Source organism: Sphaeramia orbicularis, chromosome 5 (genome assembly GCF_902148855.1).
Source record: "Sphaeramia orbicularis chromosome 5, fSphaOr1.1, whole genome shotgun sequence".
In the NCBI taxonomy this organism is placed as follows: domain Eukaryota; kingdom Metazoa; phylum Chordata; class Actinopteri; order Kurtiformes; family Apogonidae; genus Sphaeramia; species Sphaeramia orbicularis.
Window position 1 is genome coordinate 34,519,680 of NC_043961.1, and position 24,212 is coordinate 34,543,891.

Consider the following 24,212-nt stretch of genomic DNA (forward strand, 5'->3'; position numbering starts at 1 on the left):
AACTTCTGATGAACTGTGAATGATGGCAGGGCAGCAACAGAAGAAGCTTTTACTTTTGCATATATTTATGAAGTTTCATTTTCACTGTTTTTCATTCACATCCAACATGGGGTGGGATCATTTTGTGAAATAATTTAGATGTAATGTAAGCTCACCATGTGTTGGTTTAATGTGATAAAAGTATGAATAACAATAAAAGTTCCAGTTGCACCGGCGTACATCACCTGATGTCGTCAGCTCCCACACCTGGCTTTTATTAGATTTTAATAACACCTTTCCTTGTTCCTGAGGACGGTTTTACAGTGAAACTAAAGTCAGGGAACAGGAAATGTGCCTTGCATTCAGTACATATTTTTAAAGTAACGTATATAGCAATTATACAGGCCATTTTTATACTGTTGTATTTTTGACTCCAATGGAAATGTAACAGCAGGAAATGCTTCACGGACACAAACACACTGTTTCTATGATGATAATGATTGAAACACTCCACAAACACTGTAGGATTCATTTAAATTTTAATGGGTAGTATACAAGTTTTCTGAAGGAAAAAGAAAACATTGAAACAAGAGGCAAGTGAAACCCCACTTCCAAACCAAAACTACAACAGCATCATCTAACTAAATGGATATTGCTATTATACTGTACCCAACAAATACTGCAAAAGGGTATTATAATGATAAGACATAAAAGTATACGACAGCACCTAGAGTTGAAACCATAGAAGTGTCACTTCTACTCGAGCTGACGAGGGAGCTGGAGGTGCACAGATTTCATTTTTCTGTTTTTGGTCTGTGGTGTAATATATACTCTATATTTCAGCAAATAATAAAGATATTCTCAAATAAACAAAATCAAGGGAAAATTATAATATTATGTTGGTGATGTCAAAATGACAAAAATTATTCTGGTCAACTTCAGAACCATTTCCATCCTCCTTGTTTGAATCCACACGTCCATCCACTCTGGTAAATGCCCTGTTATTGCGAAAACAATGAAATTGCAGTTTTGCAAATCCAAATATACTCTCTTTTTTGGTTTCAAGTAAAAGCAAAAATAATATTCATAATCAATTAAAGTCTGGAGCAAGCAAACATACCAACAAATATCTTATTTACAATATTGTTGTATTTACATCAGAGGAAGTGTCTAAATTCAAAGTTCATGTTAAATTGTGGTTTGAAAAATGTAACAGGGAGTACAATGCACAATGCAAGGTTCTTTTCTTTAAAAAGTGCAATTCCTTTTTCTTAAAGTAAAAAAATATATCCATATTTTGTATATATGTAGAAATGTTGTTCATATAAACAGCATTTGTTGATTTAAGAGCTCTACAACCAGTGACTAAAAATGAATGCTTTCTGTTGATAGGCAGCAAATTATTATAGAATATAAATTATTTTACAATACTCAATAGAAAATCAGAAGTACCGCATTGCAACAAAAACAGACAGCTATCGATTTTTTTTTTTTCTTTTAGGAGGGCAACTGTAGACTTATCTGCACAACTCACTACTGTGGGCAAGAATATTTGCTATTTATCACATGGTTTGGTTGCAAAAACATTACTGGAAAACAATGTTAAAACAACAATTTAAGTTGTGTCATAATATTAAAAAGTAACACTTCCATAAAATACCTAAATGTAAAACAGTGGTGGACCTGAAGGCAGCCCACAAACCTCCAATACTTCAGGTTTATAAAATACAAAAGGTAGACAAGCTGGTATACATGCGTACATGTTTGTATATGGATGTTTTTTCTTGCCTGTGGAATAATGATGCTGCGCAAGCAATAACTCATAAAAAGTACATCCTCTACAGTTATAAAAAGCAAGCTGATATTAAAAGTAAATAGTGGTAAACTGGTGTCTCTTGTTTCCAGTGGTCTGCAATGACACCTTTAAGTGTACCAGTATTTTGTGGCACCAAGAGTTTCATCATCTACTCATGTTTCATGTTTCACCGAGCGCAACATGTTTCTTGCCTTCATATTCAAGTAGTGTTATGTGGCTATATTTGCACATCTTAGAATAGCTTATACCAAAATAAAAATCCTTGGACAGCGTCAGGTGTCTAACAGAGGGCTCTGACGTACTTGAGAGATGTGTTCATCACTGAAAAAGTCTTTTGTAATTTCACGCTCTACATGCTCAGACATCATGCAACTTTCCAGTTCATCTTATAAAATTCATATAATGTCATAATAATATTGATTTGTATCATTTTATATTATAAATGACAGATTTTTCCTCTACTAAACTGACTTTGCATTTTGCTTGAGCGTCTTTTGTCCCTAAGAGGAGGTGCAACAAAGTCCTTAATCATCATGCTCCTTTTGTCTTAGTCTTTTATCCAGTTCTGAATGTGCAACTTTAGGATCCGTTGGTGTGTTGTGTGGTTTGTGTGCGTGCATTTGTGTTTGCATCCTTGGAGTCTCCAGAAAAGCTGTTGTCGGCCTGCAGGGCCAGCTGGGTTTGCAGGTCTTTCACAACACTTTCCAGACTTTGACGGGCTTCTCTCTCGCGCTGCAGCTCCTGCCTCAGCTCCTCGCGATCGGCTTCGGCTTGCTGCAGCTGCATGTGCAACTCTTCAATCTGCATAAGACAGACAGGGGTCAGCGTGAACGAAACACAAAATATAGGACAGGATTAACAATCTGCTATTTTATCTTACCTGAGTAGAATACTTGACCCTGAGACGTTCAGCCTCACAGCCTTTGTCGCAAACTCGCATCTGTCTCTCCCTCTCCAGCTCTCTCTTCAGCTGCCCACAGGACTCCTCCGCATCCCTCATCTTCCGCTCCCAGTCCACATGAAGGCGTTCGATCTCCTTACGCAGGTTGCGTTTGGCTTCAATGGCCTCACGAAGACGCCCTTTCTTAGCCACCCTCACAAATTCCAATTCCTGCAAAAACAACAGAAAAATCAACCTTTGTATCGAGATAAAATAGAGAGATATGTTGGAAGGAAATCTGTCCAGGTTTCTAGTAATGAAATCCACAGTGTATTCAAGACAAGTCTCAGGCACTGATAATAATAATAACAATAATAATAATAATAATAATAATAATAATAATAATAATAATAAACTTTATTAAATCATGTCTTAACTCTGACTGCCATTCAACACTGAAGACCTTCATTAACCCATAAAGACCAAAACAACCACATCCAACTAATGGCATCTACTGATCTAAAATGTTTAATAACTGTTGAATCACTAACCCTATCAATACATATAAATAATTGGTGTAAAATGCAGTTTGTTGTCTTTTCATGGATGTCATGATGTCTTTTCATCAGATATGAGCCATTTGGATTTTCAGAGGCTCTGTAGTGAACATGGAAACACCGTCATTTTCTGTAACACTGATTCACCAGTAAAACCCCTGTAGTTTATTAAATGATAGTGGTTATAAATGTTTGTTTTTATGTTCGGAACAAAAAGGAACTAAAAAAAGGAACTAAATGAACAGTAAATTACATGATCAATAAATTAATTATATGAAACTATATGAAAAGACTTGATTTTCACTGAAAAAAATACAAACAATAATACTATAAATATTGATAAATCACTTATAAAAGGTTAAATGTAGACAGAAATAAATTCTTTTATGTAATTTGACAAATGACAGTGGTTGGAGACCAGTCACTTTTTTCCAAAATTTTTTCTGATTTGATTAAAAATCTTTGATTTTACTCTGAGCTTTAATGAACATCTATATGAGTAAATATAGGAAAACACATGGTTTACATTGAAAACCTGCAGGTTAGTATTGAAGATAGTATTGGTCTGTAATAAATGAAGACAAATCATTTAGGAAAGACAAAAAAATAAAAATTTGGAGAATCTGATAAAAATAGTTGTGGGTCTTTAAGGGTTAATAGTAAGCTACCGTCACTGTCTTTAATATATTTTCAGATTTTATTTTGGTAGTAGTGGTACCTGCTGAAGGCTGCGTTTAGCTTGCACTGCAGCTGCCAGTTTCTCCTCCTGTTTCACTCTCATTCTGACAATCTCTTGCAGGAGTTTTTCACGGGCTTCTTTAGTGTCCACGCCACTGTACAGCATTTGTCTCAGGGTGTCCATCTCCGGGCAGAGGCCTCCTGACAGCCAGACGGGCCCTTCGCGAGACCGAACAACACTCTGAGGAGTCAGAGTCTGAGACACATTGGTGCAGGCGGACGGAGGCGACGGCAGGGAAGAGGACGGCGCCGGACCTGAACCAGAGAGTTTGGACAGTCAGTATGAAGACAGGAAAGCACAGAAATACTAATATGTTAATTCTGAAAAAAAAAAAAAAGACATATAAGTAAGACCTTAGTGACCTGCATTACAAGTATTTAATGTAATTTCATCTGATTGTAGATGTTTGGACTGAGTCATATTGGTTTTGATGATTTACGATCATTAATCAGAATAATCACAATTCTGTAGTGTTTCTGTACTTAATTTATTCATATACATGTAGCTCTTGACAAAAACAGCTTTTTAAATGATTTTCTGGTAAAAGTAAAATATGTAGACTAATTATTAAAGATTGAATTTTGTTCTTTATTTTAATTTCTTCAGCTTGAAAATGAGAGAGAGAAGTGTTTCTAAAGCTGTATAAATCAAGAAAAAGAGAAATTACCCGAAAATTAAAACCTATAAAACTTGAAGCTTCATGATTTAGAGGCTATTTATCAGTAAAACCTGAGGAAAACCTGTTTTGTGCACTTCTCCCTTTAGACACCAGGGGGTGCTGCTGCAAAGGACTCTGGCCTGCCCATTTTTGTTGGTAGTTGTGAGACCTACTGTTTAACCATGAAGTCTGTGTCTTACAGAGACTGCTCTTACAGTCAGAAATCTTTTTGATGTAAATTTTTCATCATGCTACTTACGATCATCGCAGTCATCCACATCAATCTCTCCGTCTGTGTCTATGTCGTCGGCTCTGTTGGCGGTACCGCAGGGGGCTGGTTTTGCTGCAGGTTTTGCGTCTCCATTATGCAGCTCCTGTGGTGGATTGGAAATGGCTATAGGCCCCCTGCCTGGAGCGTGGCTGTCCCTGGGATGGACTAGAGGGGCCAGGGGAGCTAGAGCCATATTGGGAGCTGCCAAATTCTCCTGATTCTTTGAGTAGGACCTGGGAAGCCAATGCATGTTCATTAGTAAGCTATTCATGAGCTTAATTTAACATATTTTGATGTCTCTGAGAGTGCAGCTGTGGCGTCTTCGCTCAGATGACTCACCTCTCCTCTCTTGCCTCATTCTGGGAAGCTGGTTTCTCTTTTTCTGCTGCTTTAGGAGACCACGGGCGAAAAGCTGAGGGTCTCTGTTTCAGTTGGACCTGTTTCAGATCCTGGAACAAGAAACGCAGCAACAAGCTCGGATTAATTCACAGTAAAGTACAAGACCCACATTAAATCAGCTGTGACGAACACACTCAAAGACCCCCCTTCATTAAACAGGTCAAATGACAAAAGGTCATATGTACATAGATGATAATGTGATGATTCAAAGGGACAGCCGCTCTTACTTCACCCTTTTGACCTTTAAGCTTAACAAGAAAATCCTGTTTCACACTCACAACATGTGCATAACGTACAAACCTTGTGTGCAGACTTTGACAGCGATTGTAACCACTCAGGTTTTCTCTCTTTTTCGGCTGATGGAGATTGTAATTTGTCAAATTTGGACCTCTTGGCTGGGACGGGGCTGGGAGACTGTAGGGAAGAGAAGTATAGATGATTAATCATCATTATCCTCGCAGAGATAAAGTGCAGATGTTACATCATAGAGTACTGTGGATGTTTCAAGAGCCCACAACTTCTAAAAATGCTACTGTATGACTGTAACCAGCATTATTCATGAGCGTGTGGATTTATCAGATTTGTGAGGTGACCGAAATGAATCTTGTACAGTTAGGTCATACAATACTAACAGTACATAAACAGAATGGTAGAGTGCATATACAGTAGGAGTCGCACAGAGACAAAGAGGATGGGAGATGTGTATACCTGTGTAAGCGTTCAGTTTCTGAGCCTAGTGTGCATGTGTGTTTGCGTGTGTGTTTGAGCAGGGCTTTGAGCTAAGCAGACACTCAAGCTGGTCTGGCTGGCAGCCAGTAGGGCTACATTGCTCCCTGCCAGGCAGAAGAGGCGCCGTCAGGTGGAGCAGATCGACTCTCCGAACCACAGAAATATTGCAATATAGAAGCAGAGGCAGACAGAGAGGGAGACGAATTAAAGTAATTGCACTCAGATCTGACAGACGATTGAGCTGAAGTGTTCGGAGAGAGTTGCATGTTAATGCAAGGCTACAGAGTCATGAAATGTTTGAGGCAGGCACCACTTTGAAAAACCAGGGAGGTTAGCATCTGCCTTGTTAAGTGTAGTAACACAGCGAATGTCAGGAGCTCTTGATTGTATATAGTCTAAGTCTGCGTGTGTGGTAAGCTGCAGGACCATGTGTTAAGTTAGCTAACCTCCTCAGCCCTCAGGTCTGCACTTGTCAGACAGAGGATATGTTTACCTAGGCAGGAGAAGAGGCCAGCACAGACCTGCCTGCTGCTTTCTTACTCACTACTATGACATTTTGCCTCCAGGAATGGCAAACACTCCCATCTCCTTGTCTGTGTGCTATTCAAGACAAATGATTACTCTGTCTACCCTCAAAAATCCTCAATGGAAAGACTCCTGCTAGGTTGCGTGTAGTTGTGAAACCTTAATCGCTGCTCGCTGTAATCACCTCAAGATGGAAATTAATGACCAACCTCATTTAGCATTAAGCGAGAAGCCCGGTTAGTAATGAATCACGTCTCGCAGCTTTTCTACACAAAGCCAGACGCTCTCTGCATATGTGTGTGTACACGCAGCTCTGAGTTGGTGTCTGGGCACGTGGGGAGGCGGGCGGGCAGGTGGGTGGGTGCGGGTGTAGACGTGCGTATGTGTGTGTGGGAGTGTGCGTGTGTGTCTGGTACAGAGCGCTCAGGGGTGGAGGTGTGAGTCAGGTCTAGCACTACATACCTGATCTGCAGATGCTGGAGTGACTACTTGATAAAAGAATGAGTTAAAAAAGAATTTGACTAGTACTGAGTTAACGTTTTGTGTTCCCTATCTGTAAATGAAGGTGTGATGGTTGTATTAAAAAGATGATTTAATGATAGCGTTTGGCTCTGGAAAACTGTATTGAGCTTTTTTTTTTTCAGTATTTTCTAACACTAATATGTCTGTCAGTCTTAATTCACTGTTTCCAGTTTAGCTGTGGGTGACAAAGCATTTCCTGACAATTAAAAACTATTTAAGATTTGTTTCTTTTTTTATTTCAGTTGATATGATGAACCAAAATGTCTGATCCTAGTACACATTCTGTCTCTGTAGAATATATCTGAGCCTTGTCTAATCACTTATTTTAAAGTATTCAAATGTGACAGTAACCACTAAATTGTGTTTTTATAACCACATATATGTGTTGCTAATTAATACAAACAAACAAATGACTTACTAAGTAAAACAGACATTAGGAAGGCACTAAATAAAGGTTTCACCACCCTCTCATCTCAGTTGTAACTCTATTTCTTTCAGCTCCATGAGGCGTCTGGACACTCCCCTTGTGTCTTCCTGACTCACAAATGTCTCTTTTACCTGTCAAACCAGTAACCACATTACACACACACATGCACACACATACACAGCACGCAGCTCAGTTTCACTACTGTAGGTTAAATCTTTTAACCTAGACCTCCTGCTGACTGCGCCTTGGTGTGGCTCAGCAGCGGTGACTTGACCCCTCACCTGCCTGACTCAATGCCGGTGGTTTTCTAAGAAAATGCTGCTCTGGTGTAATCAGAGTCTGTAATTACTGACGTGACTGTTGTTTTCCCGACAAAGGATGTCTGCCTGTCTGGTACTATTTCTACCCTGAGGTTTGCAGCTCCAGGAAGGCTATGAGCACTAGACATAATAGAGTCAGAAAACAGACACTCCCAGACACCACAAGGGACCTGCTGGCTAAATCTGACACTGACCTCACAGGAGAGCAGCCACACCGGCTGTACTCACCACCACATCATAGACATAGCATGGCCACGGAGTCATAACACCCCCCTCGCACATCCTACTGCCTAGCAGGTCCCACTGTGCCAGATGATAGGACATCCCTCCCTCTCCCTCTCCCTCTCCCTCTCCCTCCCCCTCTCCCTCTCCCTCCCCCTCTCCCTCTCTCCCTGGTAAGAGAGGGAGACTTCCTCTGAGGAGTTTGCTTTGGCCGAGTCCCCTGTGGGAACTGAGTCTTGAGTGGGAGGGGGGTGGGCCAGGGGAGCGGGACCACAGAGGAAGCAGTGAGCTGAAGGAATGTATACTTGAAGGCCAAGTACAGCCTCCCCTTTAAGACTCCATTCAAGCATTGCCCTTTTCAACTTGCTATTGTATGATATTTCTTTGAGGCGCTGTAATGAGGGAGCGTTTCAAAGCAAACCTGTAGGCTAAACAGGGCCTAATAGCAGCTGGACAGGAGCAGGCTTGCTTTATTTTTTAATTAGTGCCTCATAATGGCGCAGTAATACCAGGATAAACCTCAGCTATTTTTGTGTTGGCATGACAGATCACAGACTCCCAACAAATCACAAACATATCAATATCTATCTGTTTAAGAGCACAGCGCTTGACCTGCTTGAAGAATAATTTGTCAATATAGTGCTAACTGGAGCGTGATAGGGAATGAACTGTTATTTCACTTGAACATTGTCCTAATGAACAGTATTTGTTTATTGACCACTAGTGTAGTAATTCACTGACTAAAACAGGACTGGTGTTTGGTATGTTGGATTTTGAGAGGAAGGGTATGGCTTTTTCAGGGGCAGAATGATAACTACCCCCAGTAAACAGATATTTTCTAATGAACCACCAGATTTATCTAGCCATGCAGTTCTAGTTTAATTTTCTGCAATTTCTAGCTATAGCTAAATATCTGAATATTTAGGCTATCGTTATAGAACCAGCAACTACACAACCGCACTGAGGACGGTTTTTCTCATTTTTTTCTCCACAAAGAAGTCCTGTTTGAGCTTTTAAGCAGGGTCAGGAATCAGGCGTGAACTGATTCAAAAGAAGAGGAGAGGGTGGAGAGCTGAGAGGACAGATAAGAGGATAACTAGATGTTTAGAAAGTTAAGGGGTGAACAAAGAGGGGAAAGGTTTGTGCATGGATGGAGGACTTAAGAGGTGTTAACCTCTTGTAAATAGGGTTGACAGGTGTTCAGGTGTAGTTTAAATAATGTGCTCAGTCCTTAAATGAAGTGAATGGGTGGTTATGGTTAATTACAAACTAGGTAGAACTGTCAAGGTCTTATATTTTTCATTAGTTATCTTATTTGTGTCCATGTTAACTCATGATTCATCTAGTTTATTGTGAGGTAAAATAATGATTATATCTAAAATTGTATCTTGCAAAGAAAAGATGTGAATGCATACATTATAGATCATACTGGAAGGAAACTAGTTTGCAAACTGAGACTGGATTTTCTGTCCTCCATCAACTGATGAGTCCTTCAAAACCTGTATGACGACAGAGTTCTCTTGTTCTCTTACATTAATTGCCACTTCATTCCTCAATTCCACCAAGTTGCTTCACTAGCAAAACCACAAGCCAGCACAAACCAACAACCATAAAAGACCAACGATGACGCTTCTTTGAACTTTTCTCACGGAGGACGCCAATAAATACAGGCTAAATCGAAACCTCCACCATCTGTTGTGGCTCTACAAAAAAAAAAAAAAAAAATCAAATGAATTTATGAAGAAACAAAACATGGGGCGGTGCTCATCTGGTTGAGACAAAAATAGTTTCCCCAGCTGAACTTCCTCAGGCCACAGTCATACAATACCAACGCATGCTGCATGATAGCATGGCATTAAGAAAAGTGCACAGCAACAAGACACAACAGTTTCAGATTACGGCCTCCTTTCCCCTCCTAAACCCCTGAATGTAATCCCCAGATCGACATGTGCTTAGTGGGGCGCTGTCTCACTCAAGGGCACACCAACTGGCACAGCTCACTTGGGTAACGGCCTTAGTTGGAAGTGAGAGAATACTAGTTTTAGTAATCTGATCCCTGGATGCTCTCTACTCACCTCTCGCTACATAAATTGTATGTCAGTGTCTTGATTTATATAAAGCCCTGTAGCCACCTCATAACAGCTGGGGTAAAATTATTTGTGCCCGCTCAGAATATCCCTTAAAACTTTGTCCCTGTCCTACACAAGCTTCCATTTCCCCTCTCTAAATCACGACTTAAAATACCAATTTGCTCTGTCTCCGCTGTGTCCAGGTTGTCACAGTATATTGTTTATGTAGCAGAACTGAGCCATGACAGAATGGACACACAAAGAGCGGCAGGACTTGGCAGAAGGTGCGTATTACAGTAAAGCTTATTGGATTGCCCTAATTGTCTTTGGGATTGAGATTTCATAAGGTCTGAGGTAGACGAGCTGGTTCACGCATATAGCTTTCAGGCAGAGGAACGCTGCAGCAGTGTTATTTGTAACCCATTCACATGTAAGCAAAGGAAATGAATACTACGCAGGATCACAAGATCTGTGGTGAATCCATGTGAACTAGTTAGTTAGTTAAGTTAGGGGCTTTTCCTGGAAAATATTTACATTATCTAATTCTGTCATTCAGTTTTCTTTTTTTTCCTTTCCTTTTGCAAATAATGTACATTTATTGTATTCAGTCACACATAATACAATAAAAATTAACAGCGTAGACAAGTGACTTTTTTCAGGCCAATCTGATGTCTCCTCAGGAATCTAACTTACATTTATACTAGTTTACATTTTTACTGAACCTTAAACTATTAAAACACTGAGTCTAGACGCTTAGGCTGTTCATGTTTTTTTTTTGTCCTTTCGCAACTCTAATATAATTTCAGTCCTGCTGTAGTTGTGTTTTTACAGCTTTTATGGCTTTATATTATTGCGTTGTTCCATCTTTTATGCCACATCCATCTTATGTCTTTTATTCTCGTTGCATAATTTTTTGCAGTGTTACCTATTTTATAACTGAGGCCTCTTTTCTGCATTTTGCATGACTTTGTTGAGGTCAACACTCTCTTCCAGAGAACACTTGTCTTCTGTTTTAATTAGTAAAACGAGTTTACAGATCATGTATAAACTCAATAAAAACAGCTCTGTGACTCATTTGGAATACTGACCCAAACTGTTGGAAAACAGAGGAAGAGACAGTAAAAAACTAAAGTTGTGGCTGAAAAGGCTCAGACAGAATCATAATATTTATATATTTCTCCCTTGATTCTTGTAAGTTCAAGCTGCTATCGAGAAATAGGAAAAAAATAAGAAAAAGAGATGTGAAAAAATGCGCTTTAAGTAATTTGGTCTGTAAAGTCTAAATCTTGATTAATGAAAAAGATCTAAGTTAAAACACATTATTAAAATGTTCTAAAAGGCTTTGTGTCTTTTTATTGCAGCAAATGACTGTATATACCCTAATTTCTGTGAAAAAGCTTGAAAAAACCTGACTTACATTAAAACTGACTCATATTTATACAAGAAGGGAGTTGCTGAGGTGAAGACATAATGTACATGAGCACAAAGAAGGCAATCAAACAACTTCTAAATGAGACTTTAAGTATTAAGAAGAAGTATAATCTCTATAATTGGTGATGACATGTTTCATTTCTTAGTCAGGACTTTGTGAATGCATAGAATTACCTGCATGTGCATGTGAAAGGAACATCCTACCACTGAGAGCAAACAAAAAGGAAGATTACTGTACAATTGCAGAGCGAGAAATGAATTCCACTTCAGGTCCAAACATGGCAACCATAACAACAGAACATGCCTGCCAGCCTTTCATACAGTATGTTGACACTGGTGTCCAAATTACTCTCTCCTTCAGAGGATGAGCTCACCGTAAAAAAAAAAAAAAAGAAAGAAAGAAAGGAAGAAAGAAAGAAAGAAAGAAAGAAAGAAAGAAAGAAAGAAAGAAAGAAAGAAAGAAAGAAAGAAAGAAAGAAAGAAAAGGGGGGCTCATAAGTTATTTCAACACATGGAACAACCCTTAACTAAAAGATATGAAACAGATATGTCTGCAGATTATATATTATTAACATGAGCATGTTTGGTATGGTTGTGAGTCAAAGTTATCTTAGGAAGTAAAACGTGCTCTGTGACTGGTGTATTTATAGATCAACATAGCGCCAAATTCACCAGATAGCTGTCTGAGCCCCCCCCGCTGCTGTACTATTGGAGGACGACAATTAAACATCGGCGCACATGATCTGAGGGAAGACCTTCTGTTTTATCTGCAAACCAATAAAAATACACACACACATGCACATAATGCCTTTATGCTTCTATTCACATTTAGCACACTTATAATGTAGGAGCAGCTGCAGTGCTAACCAGAAGGCCGGAAGGGATGAAGGTCAACGAGAAAGGCATCGAGAAAAGGAAGAGAGAGAGAGAGAGAGAGAGAGAGAGAAAGAGATAGAGAGAGAGAGAAAGGGAGAGAGAGGGGAGGAAGACAGACTTTAGCTGACCTATGCTTTATCGATTTAATTTAGCGCTCACAGGGGAAAATCACTTCTTACTTAAAACATATTCTCACAACTTTTAGGAACATCATGAATAAAAGAAGAAAGGGTTTAACAATTTATGAGAAAATTTAATATACAAGTGAATTAGCGCTTTAGTTTTGGTTATTTCTCAGCTCAAAGCATTTCATTGTGAGCGGTTTGTTTCAGACTTAAATCTAAGCAAATTAAATATTGTGATGTAACAGCACAGTTATTGAATCTCTGTTTAGACATTGTTCAGTCTTTCATTCTAATTCAGACTGTCTACATGCTCAAATGCATCAAACTGTGGTAGTCCTGAAATGCCAAATAAAAATCAATTTTTATTACTTCAGGAGTAGAATACAGTTGTGTTTCATGTGTGGCTTCATTACTGTGTTTTTGTGTCTTTCATTCATGTGTGCGTGCCTTCACAGACCTTGATCTCCCTGTGTATCAGTGCCAGTGCCATCTTTACCAGGCAAGCGTAATCTCTTGGCATAGCACTGACCCTCATCTGGTTTTCCCTGGTGATGTATGTATGTATGTGTGTGTGTGTGTGTGTGTGTGTGTGTGTGTGTGTGTGTGTGTGTGTGTTTGTCTGATCAGTATTCTTACCTTTGCTATATTATTTGATTACAACTGACATATAGTGAAAGGCTTTGTTGTCATATATCTGAAATGATCTGCACAAACAATAATTTCAATTTTAGGCTCTAAACGTAATTAAAAATATAGACTGGATTAAATAGCTGTTAAGTATCAGGGTCATTACACTAATGCATGTGACAAAAAACGATGAAAATGAATGTCAGTTTTCCTTGTGAAATAAAAAAAGCTCTAAGTCATTGATGGCAATAGTTTTATTTAGTGAGAAAAGAAAAGGTCAATAAGTCCTAAATAAAAAATAAAAAATAAGTCTTAAATTGTTTTTTTTTGGTTTTGGTTTTTTTTGCAAAATCCTGTCAAATACTTTTATTGTAACTGAATTTTCTACCTTTTCAAAACTTGGTAGAAGCTGAAAACTTTAAAGCTAATGTGCGTACATCATTTATAAAACCTCAGAGGGGAAAAACTGGATCGTTTCATGATTGCTGGTTTGACGTAACAAAAGTATGTTTTCCACTCATAAAACTGCATTCCTTGATGGTTGGATGTGTTGAGAAGCTCTCCTCTCATCAGATGTCTAATTTCTCTCAAGTGAAAACCTTGGTTTGTCACTGATAAACACATCCCTGCCTGTACGCAGGGAAGTGTGTGGTTCTCGCTGCTCTTCTTGCCGTTAGCATGCTCCCCCTCTGCTCTACAACAAGACAGCAAGTCCAGTATCTGACTGGCTGAGTTTTAATCCTGCAGATTAATACTAATGCCACGGCAAAGAAGGCTGAAAGACGATTAAAATGTCACTGGATAACCTCTCCACAACCCAAACAGTAACAGCTCCAAATACGCAGACCATTATATCACTGGCAGTACCTGGTACTGGGAGGCTCCTCGGCACCTCCCTCTCAGGGCAGATATGGTGAATAAGTCAGGGCAGGAGGAGGCCAAAGAGGCTGGCGGAGAGGAGGGGAGGGGTAGCAACTGGGTCGGGTAGTAACAAGAGGGCAGGGTCAGTCAGGGTCTAGACTTTAGTGTCTGAGAGAGTGACAGGCCAAATGGACAGTTGGAGCGCCATGTTGGACACTACGTCAATGGGATAAAAGAGACCACCTCTGTCCTAATGACACTCAACCTATGAACGTGGATGGATTTTGATTTAAATGAAAAAGAATGTAGTTTTTACAAACAATCATGCGCTCACAGTGAATGTATCTGCTGCATTTAACACTTATTTTCATTATTGCTTCATCTGAATTTGTCTCTATTGATGGTTGTTCAAGCTATAAAATTAGGGGAAACAAATATTTATCTGTGTTTTCAAAAGCACAAAGTTACATCTTTCTATCACTTTGTTCAGTTTACAGTAAAAATTGAATAAAACCAGTAGGAAATATTGAATTTTAAAAAGCTGGAATGTTTTTCCACTCAAACCAATTAAAAAAACTGTCATCTATAAATTTAATAGTTTACAAAAAAATTATTGCCGCAGCTTGACTGCATACTAATACAAAAAAAGACTAGATCTAGTCATTTTAATATTTAATATTAGGGGATTCATTTGAGGAATACTTATCATCAGCACACTAATATTGAGCTAATTTCAGCAATAAACAAATTGGCAGCCGATGCTCAGCTAATGAGGCGTCGAGGGCTGAAATTCAAAAAGAAAATGCTAAAACGGTTCAACAGAGGGACAGTTTGTGCCAACGTGCCCGGTAAGTTGAGCCACATGACCACGTGCCCCAGACCAGTCAGCGCAGAAGAGGGCAGGTGGCAGGTTTATTTGGAAAGATGAAAATGGGATGAATACCAGAGGTTAAGAGGTGTAAGGGGATGGGATGAGGGCAGAGGGTATTGGGTGAAGGGGTGGGGACCATAAAATCTGTGAGAGGGTGAGGTGAAGTTAGGGTCACTGCTCACTCAGGGTCCCACGTGATGTCATTTCACCAACACAGTATACGTCCTGAGAACTGCTCGGGATCTAATTAGTTGAGCTGAGGCAATAAATCCTGTTGAAATTTATGGATACCATTCTGTTGAAATGCTGCCTTCTTGGTCACCAGGTTAGAAAACCCGATATCAGCTTCACCACTGTTGTTTCTTGGACAATTAAGCAGATGAAATACTGTTATTGTGCCTATTTGAGTAAAATAGAGAGGTTTTAACATTTTTTTTTTTAACTTTCTTTTTGTTTGATTAGCCTTGAACTTCAAATTTAGACCGAACACTTAAAAAAACACAGAGTAACATTCTTTTTGTAGCAGACAAACCCATGTAATGTAAGGTTTTTTTTTTGTTTTGTTTTGTTTTGATAGCTGCAATACTTAAAAGGTGCTAATGGGTCCATTCAGAAGGACAACAAAACAGCAGGAATGAAAGACCTCATATTAAAGAAATAAGAAGCCTTGACGTAATTGAAAAAAAATTACAGCTGCAGGAAAAATGCAGTCCAACCAATTAACTGTCAACACGTTTTCAAAGCTACGCTGGGAGTTTTGCCTCTGAGTATGTTCTGCTCTCTCTGCCAGAGACTGAAACGCACAGGGGCCTCACAGTCAGTTATGTGTATACAGTAATATTTGACAGAGATCAAATAGCATTTCACTTGTTTCCACTTGTTCAAGGAATTGTCTGTAAGGGAAATAGGGGATAAAACACCCACAACATCCGTTCCTAAGATCACACATTCCATCCTTAAACACTGGTTTTGTTTCCCTCCTCCGTTCATAGGAAAACATATCTGCTTACAGAAGTAATTAGGTGAGAGGGCTTGAGCCTCGCAGCTTCTATAAAACGAATACGAGCGCTCTAAAATGGAGGGCTGAGAGGGGCGGGTGGACCGCAGCACCTCATGAATTCTGCAATTTGCCGTCTGTTTCTGGACTCTAAAAAATTCTTGGAAATGTCTTTTCCTGGATGATTTTATTGCACAAGAGCCTGTGTTTTTCTCCATGGCAACCACATAACAGTAGAGCCCAGCTAAGCTCTGACTCAACAAACAGAACTCCACAAAATACCCATTCCAGCGCCAGGGTTTTCCCCCTCGCCCAGCTTTCCTCCAAACCCTAACCCTTTAAAACAGAGACCGAATGATCGCACTGATCATGAATGAAGACACGTGCCTGGATTAATCAGGACACATATGTGACATACTGTGTAAGAAATGTGCGGACCATGGTCTCGCAGGCTCCCACCGAGCCTCAGGTGCTGGGTTGCGAGCCAGACCCATGACAAGTTCAGTACAGTAGGACAGGCAGCAGCTGGGTTACAGTTAACCTGAGGGAGGCGGCTTTAAAGCAACAGCGGGTTCAAAACAAATACACCGAACACAGCATTACATAAAAGTCTGTCTCCCTCTTGGTGGGTTGAGCTGCGAGGATGCAGGCGCTATGTGGCCCTAATGTAGCCGCTAAAGGCGAAGGCAGGCCAGGGATTAGTGTTACAGGCAGGCCCAGGCCTGAGAAGAGAGAATGATGGATGTAACTATGTAATCTCTGCCTTTCCCGGACAGCAAAGACCTGCCGCTGGAACACTCACTAGATACCCTATGAGAGCTGGATCACACAGTATATAGTAAAAAAAAAAAAAAAAGGAAAACTTTGTTGTGCAAAAAATTACATTATACTTAAGAAGTTTTTGCTGTCGGTTTTTATTTTTCTGTTTAGATTTTCCCATTTTAGAATTCAGGGGTGTCATTTATTGTACAGACAAAGTTACTTGAAGGAGACTGCAGGAGTTGCCGTCCTCCCACCACCTGTCCTTGAATCATACTCATCACTTAGCACGCCAGCAGAGGATTTAGTTCGCTGCTTGCTTATTGGTGAACCGTCAATCTTCTTGTCTTGACTAGTTAAAGCCATTCCTAAGAAAACAGGACATGTCTGCTAAACTGTAACTTAAGACAACAGTGCTAGGTCGCAGTTTCAGCTGCCGTCTAGCAGCTGTAGGGCTGCTAGCATGTGTGGTTGCTCTTACAAGGCTTTCAAAAGCTTCACCCTTGCAGATACACATAATCAAACAAAATTATCCTTTATTTGTTGCGTATAAGGTCATTGCAAAGGGGCATGGTCTGTTGCCAACTTTTCCTTTTGCCTGCGCTGCACTCCCTGTCTACCTCGTAGTGAGCACAGAGGAGTATGCCACAGGGAGGGGAGGCCCTACACAGGAACTCAATAATAACTTTCAGCAGTCTAGCCAGGAGGCTGGAAGCCCAGACTGTGGCTGTTCCCTCATGTCCTCATTCCTCCCTCTGCACAGCCCCACGCTCCTCCCTTCACCCCCCTCCTCCTGCTGGCCTGTGTCTGCTCCACAGGACTGATGCATTCTGCAGACAGGCCAGCGCTCTTAAAGAGACACAGGCCACATTTTTATCCCCTGAATCACTGCAGTGGACGGAACCACTAAAGCAAGAGCAGAGTCCCTCATTTCCAGCCTCTCAATCAAGAGCCAGTGCTTTATTTCACTCCTTTTCTTAAAGCTCGAGGCTCTGACATGACGCAAAATAGGAGCGGATAAACAGGCCCAAGTATGTTGAGAGGCTCTCAGTGAATCTCTGCCTGTATTCTTTCACTGCGGCTCCCTTTGAAGGTGCCTTTGAAGCTTTCATTAAACTTTGTCAAGTGCAATCAATAGTCTTGGCATTGGTAGTATATTTAAAACCATTGTAATGATAATTTCTTAAGGCACTCCAATAAAGTTAATAATAAGGACTTTGGACTGGCAGTGCCACCTGTGGGTACTGCTATATAAATTGCCTCTGGTGTAACACTAGACTACACTGTGGTGTCTGCCTCGGTGTTTAGCACAGAGACACATGGCACTGGTTTTAGTTCAGTATCTACACCTTGTGGGTTTATTTGCAACAGTCTGCTTAAAAAGTTAAAGGTTACCCTCCATTAGGCTTCATGAAAACATACAAAGTTCCTAACTTTGTTTAATGTATGCAAGTGTAAATAAAAAGTTTCTCTTATACCTCACATAGGCTTTTGCTGTACAATGACAATGAAAAGACAATTTATCTGTCAGCCCTATATAAAATGTGTCTCTGTAAAACTACATGCAAAACACAAATCAGAGTCGTCTAATGGAGTAATGACTGTTTTTTGTCTCAACAAGACAAAATCCCTTCCTTACACTTCCTGTTCTTTTTCTTGTGTGCATTAACTGGTTGAAAAAAAAAAAGCACAAGCCGCCTAAACATTGTGTGACTGAACAGAGCCATGTTGAGCTCTATACCACGGCGAGGAAACGATTAAAAATTTAATAGAGTTGAGTGACACAGAAACCTACAAGGGCGTGCCTGCCAAACACACTCTCATTCTTTAGCTGTCAGCAGTTTTCCTCTCTTCATATACAAGCCGCATGAAATGGCAGAGGGTCTAGAAACCCAACCGGAGACAGACGGTAGAAAGAGGTCAAGATAACTAATTTATAAAATAAACATGAGGATTTTTACTCTTATCTTTTAATGACAAATATTTGCCCAACTAATATATGTACATATGGTAACTATTTTCTTACAAATGTCCCTAAAAGTAAACGAAAAGTGCTATAATGCTATCTTGAGAGGGCTAAAGGGTTAACATATCTGAGCTGCTGCATAACAAAAGATGAAATCTCTATGGGAGGTATCAGTGCCAGAGTCAGCAAAGCAGCACAGGCTTCAGCAATGATAACCCCATTCTGGAAAACCTATAAGCTGCACATCCAGCTTCAGATGGCCCAGACAGCTCCAGCTCAGGCTTTTAAAACTGGGAAAGAAATCCAGCTGAACATAACTGAGGCTCTCAGGAGTGTCTTCATAAGTCTAAATGTCCATGAGAATCTCACTGGCTGAGGGATCCAATATTTTCATAGCTTAACAATGTTACTATTCCCACTTAAGTCAGATGCACAAACAAAATAAGGCCACCTGACTTTAAGACTGTTTCGAGTCTAAAAGAAGACCAGATCTGTAGTTGTACAAAACAACTTACTATTCATTACTATGTGGTGTTGCAGAGCTTTTTGAGATGATGACACATACCCAAACAACACCAAGCCATTGAATCACCAGTGTTTACGCAGTCACATAATTCTGCACCATCTGTAGGACTCAGGTCTGATCTTCTGCATAACATAACAAGCTGAAGGCAACGTTGTAACAAGGAGACCAACTCATTGCTCCACGGCCTCTTTCTGAAACTCTTCAAAAAACACGGCAATCTCTGTAAATCAAGAGACAGAACTGTTGCCCAGAATATATCTTTATATGCAGCAGTGATAACAGCTTCACGTTGACGTTCTCTCCTTTGCCCTCGAACTCTGAACCAGCCGTCACCTCCTTCACCTTACAAGGCAGATGCAAGATGAAAAAAGGCAATGAACTTCTGACCTGTCATTCAGACTGCAGAGGAAGCTTTGCAGCTCAGGGGCAACCAGAGTCCACCATCCACTCTGTCTCTCCTTCTCTCAGTGTCTCACCCTACCATCCCATAAACCCCCACTAAAAACCTCCAGCTCCCCTTTTTATGGCTGCCAGATGGTGGGGAGGCCTCCTTGCCTCTGGACTTGCCTCTCTAGTCTAGTAAAACCAGTTGACCTCAGCAACATAAAAACTGCTATTTATGAAAAGGCTTGGAACAAAACACACAAACATCCTGCCACTGAAACAATCAAACACCATCTCATCTCCCAAAGAGCCCTTTTACAAGATGAGAGAGAGAGGAGGACAGAGAGTGGATATGTACCTCTGCTCTGTGGTAGTGCAGTCCAGATGTAGCGACTACACCCAGGTACATTTTTTTTTTCTGTGTGAAGGGGTTTCATTTGCGTGCCTTGGGTGTGAGTGCAGGACTTTGGCAGCGTCTAAATTTCTCCCTGAGAAACGGAGAAGCAAAACAAACAGAGCTGTCTGCATTCAGGTTGAAGCTGAACCGCAGAACCACAGTCTGGCCTGCGGTTCACAACATACTGTTCCAGCTCTGACTTCACCTAAAACAAACACTCCAGTCCACCTCAGCCAAAGGGAGAGGAGCCTGAGAAAAAAAAAAGTTTAGATTGGAGCTCCATTAACAAATCCTCACTCTCACACATACATACACAACTTTATCTGTTGAGGCTTGGAACGATGTTTTCGCCATATGCCGGGCAAACTCTTGTACAAATCTTTTCACTCACTTGTCACTTGTGTAGGAGTTGTGCCCTTTGACGGCATGCTCGGAGCCATTCCAAGGGTTTGGGAGCGTGCAGAGTTGGGTGGGAAAGGGGGTTAAAAAGGCCACAGATCGCCTGATTATAAAAGAGCGGTCAAATCAATGGATTCCTTTTACTGCAAATCAATTAAAGTCATTATCTGCTCTTCCAATAACAATAATTTCTTCCCCCTCTCCTTATGCCCCTATCTTTTCTTCTTCCTTTATTTGTTCTACCAGTTGGAATCTAGCATTTATGTCCTGCAATTCAACCTGACCTCCGTGCAACCCCTGGCATGGCTGTCTAAGCCATTAAGGTAGCTGTGACTGTGGGTTATTAGTGTGATAAAAGTTTACTGTCCCTCCAGCCGCTCTGCATGGCTGCTGTTTAACGCCTCTGTGGAACAAGTCTATGGGACGTTTCACACTGGCCAATGCAGCAGAATGGCCATCAAGGCATTTGGTCAGTAGGCCAACAAGCAAACACACCTCAACATTTTTGAGAGTTGGACTGAAATATTTTAATCCAGACGGGCAACAGAAAAAGTCAGGGGGATAAAAGACAGAAAACACGATGTAAGAAGCACCGGCCTACATCCAAGTCAGGAAGATGAATCAAACTAGAGCATCCCCTGTGCGTCTGCTTTGTGGAAATATGTAGACAAGAGGGCTAGGGGGGTGGTGGTTGTCTGTGCGATGTTTTCTCCTGTGCGGCATAAGTTGTGGGCAGCCGAGCTAACTGCAGCCTCAGCACTTCTCTCCATATTCTCCAGTTTCAAGCCAAGAGAGAGAACAAAGGCAGAGAGCTAAGCTGCAGCAGAGGTAATGAGTACAGAGGCATGCAGTACAGGAGTGTGTGCCCTCAATAACGAGTGCTGCTGCAGTCTATGATGGAGTCCTGTTGGACAGTAGGAATAAAAATCCATGCAGCTGTTCGTAGCAGCCACTCTGCCTGCACTCTACCCACAGACAGCAGTAACTGACTGACTGCAGCCCACCCCTTTTTACACTGCAGCTCTGACAACCACAAAATGGAAACCACAGTGTGACTGGAATTTGCTTGGAGACACATTGGGATCCATGTAGTCAGATAGTAAAAATGTTTATTCCATTGAGATACTTCAGCTAACAAATTATCTAACTGTGGTAAGATGTTTGTTAACTGTTTCAGTCACTGGAAACATTTCATCACGTTTGGTAAAAAGAGGAGATGAAGGCTTAAATGTTTCTTTCATGCAACGAAATACAATTCAGTGAAATGTAAAAATGTTACCATAAAAAAGCCTGAACCATTAATTCATACCAAGTGGATAATATTAATAATGCACTGTCAGGAAATCAAGCAGAATGTGTCAGATGGCAGAGCTGAGTTTTCACAAATGACACAAGCAAAGATTCCCGAGAACAAACAGTGTGAGCTGTGGTGTGAAGTATTTGGAAAGACTTGCACAGCGGGGCACAGAATTGAGGAAATCCACATTATTGCTAAAGGAGAATCCCAATTAAAGTTGAGGACACACCCTTTATCCAGAGCATCTGCCAAGCTCTGCCCAGCTCTCCAGCTTATACCAGTTGGAATCAATAATATGATTAAGAGGAAAAAACATGTGAATGGAAACATTTTACAGCTAAAATAAAACTTGGAAAGAGAGAAAGAAAAACTCCAAAAGGAGAAACATGTCTTTCCAGGGTTGTATTGATTATGCACTTAATACTCCTCTGTAAATCCAAACAGTGCTTGCTCTTTTTTTTTTTTTTTTTTTTTTACTTTCAAAGTGTTATGAATGTTTTGCTGGTTTTACTCAAACACCATCTTATTAAAACCCTTCACTGGAGAAAAGAAAAGGAAACACTTAACCAGCATGAAAAAGAAGCTAATTACAGTAGTTTCATATCTATCATTTATATAAATGTAAGTTTTCTAACATTATTTGCTACTATTGTCTTTAATTGTAATGTATAGGAGGAATTTCACAGAAAGGCTGTATTGGCAGCTCTCGGCTGTAAAGCTGTGTCAGTGCTGGTCCATGCCAGCCCCACCCCATTAAGGCCAAACCCTTCACATCATGTGTTTCCACTTTACCGATAGGGTGGAAATGACCTCAACGCAGTAAAAGATGACAGGGGTGCTAGCACTGTTCACCAGATGTGAGCAGAGAACGCAGAGAAAGAGGAGGAGGAGGAGGAAGGGGAGAGAAAACCATTCGCCTGAAGAATTTACTGCAAACCCCTGAGGAGCCCTGTGATTGAGGGTTCAAGTCGAGCTCCAGAGGTTCCTGGTGTATCTCAGCGGCACTCGGCTTCAGGGAGCACATCCCCTCCTGGCCTGCATGCACACACATAAACACACACACACGCTGTCATGCACGTACGCATACATCCCAGAAACCCCACTGTCATTCCACTGCACCTGCTAGCAACACAAAAGCCACTTCCTCCAACTGTGTCCAGTCAAGCCCCTTTATCCCATTTAGTACAGCCTGCACCGCAACAAAGGCAGAAAAATTAGGGAGCTGTGCTGATGATAGGGCGACTAATCTCTTTGGAGGGACTCATTATATCGGCGGGCTGTACAGTTGAGCAGCTGAAAAGGGTGAATTAAATATGGACACGCAAGATGGGCATCTTTGTGGAGATGAGTGCACCAACAATGCCCTTCTATTACCTCTGGAATAATTCATACATTCCATATGGGACAGATGCCCCGACCAGATTATCATCTTTGCATTTGATTTAACACTTGTGACTGATACAAGGTTACAAGTGAATTGATTATCTCCAAAATATCTGTTTGTTTACCATTATGGGCATATTTTGCAGTACAAGCTGTCATGTAAATGTCACATGTTCTTTTCTTCACAGACTTTCCTGAGTGAGAATACAGTAAAGGTCATATGGCCCTGCACTAAAACTCATACTCTTGTGTGGCAGATTAAGGCTTTTGGCGCCGAAAGGAGGTGATTACTTAGTTTTTGGTGATAATCTGAAAAGCAGCTTGACGTTTTTTAAGTTGTGCTAGCTAAAGTCTTCTCTTGACACCAGCCATACACTGCTTAAGACACAAGGCTTATAATAGCCTCCTCATTATAGGATAAAGGGTGGGCCTGGTCTATTTCAGGCCATGGCTGTCTATGTCTGCACTTGTCGACTGGCTGGAAATGAAGCCAGATGCTTGTCAACGCCATAAGCGCAAGGGAAGCAGGCAGCCCTGCTGGGCAGACAGCACAGTGAGCTCAGTCGGGGCAACCTTTGTGACTATTAGACACCTGCAAATAAGGGGGGAGGGGGCGGGTGTCAAGGCAAGAGGTGTCCTCAGCATGTGAGTAGCCATAGTCCGACCACATGCCTAACTGTCCCAATGTAGCCCCAGCTATAATGATACATAGCCTTAGAGCATGATGTGAGAGTAGGGTGGGGCAAGTGGCAAACTCAGAAGCACATACTGCTTTTGAATGAGGTATTAAACAAGACTAACAAGGTCAAAGAGGAAAGGGGTCCACCTGACCAGATGATGCTATGAGGAGTGTGCAAAGAGTGACCATGACAGATCCTGGAGTGCCTGTAACACTGAATAAATAAGTTTCCCCTTCACTGCAATATAGTCTGCTAGGACAGCTGTGTTGAATTCATTTGATACGGGTGCCTGCTGACAATGCTGCATTGCTCTGTCTCTGCAAGAAAGCATGTCGAGCTGGTCTGAAGAGCACACAGGGGCTTGGAGTCTTTCAATAGCACAGAATGATTGTTCTGCTACTACCCAAAGGTCTGACCTCTGCAAAACTAAGCTTAGAGAAACAAACCTGGTTGGGCTGTGGTTGGACGGGAAGGAAGGCATAATGTTCTTAGATCTGATTTTGAGATGCAGTGTCCTGGC

At 40.9% G+C, this 24,212-nt stretch overlaps 1 protein-coding gene across 1 annotated transcript in view; it reads right to left on the reverse strand.

The window, feature by feature from the left end:
* Nucleotides 1-501: 501 nt before the first annotated feature.
* skib (v-ski avian sarcoma viral oncogene homolog b) overlaps nt 502-24,212 on the reverse strand; it is a 31,859-nt gene continuing 8,148 nt past the window's right edge. Inside the window, exons 2-7 of the mRNA XM_030133892.1 lie at nt 5,600-5,713; nt 5,240-5,349; nt 4,889-5,133; nt 3,951-4,225; nt 2,676-2,906; nt 502-2,596 (exon numbers count right to left, since the gene is read on the reverse strand). Coding sequence (XP_029989752.1) covers nt 2,375-2,596; nt 2,676-2,906; nt 3,951-4,225; nt 4,889-5,133; nt 5,240-5,349; nt 5,600-5,713 — 1,197 coding nt within the window. The 3' untranslated portion in view covers nt 502-2,374. The remainder of the gene's footprint in view (nt 2,597-2,675; nt 2,907-3,950; nt 4,226-4,888; nt 5,134-5,239; nt 5,350-5,599; nt 5,714-24,212) is intronic.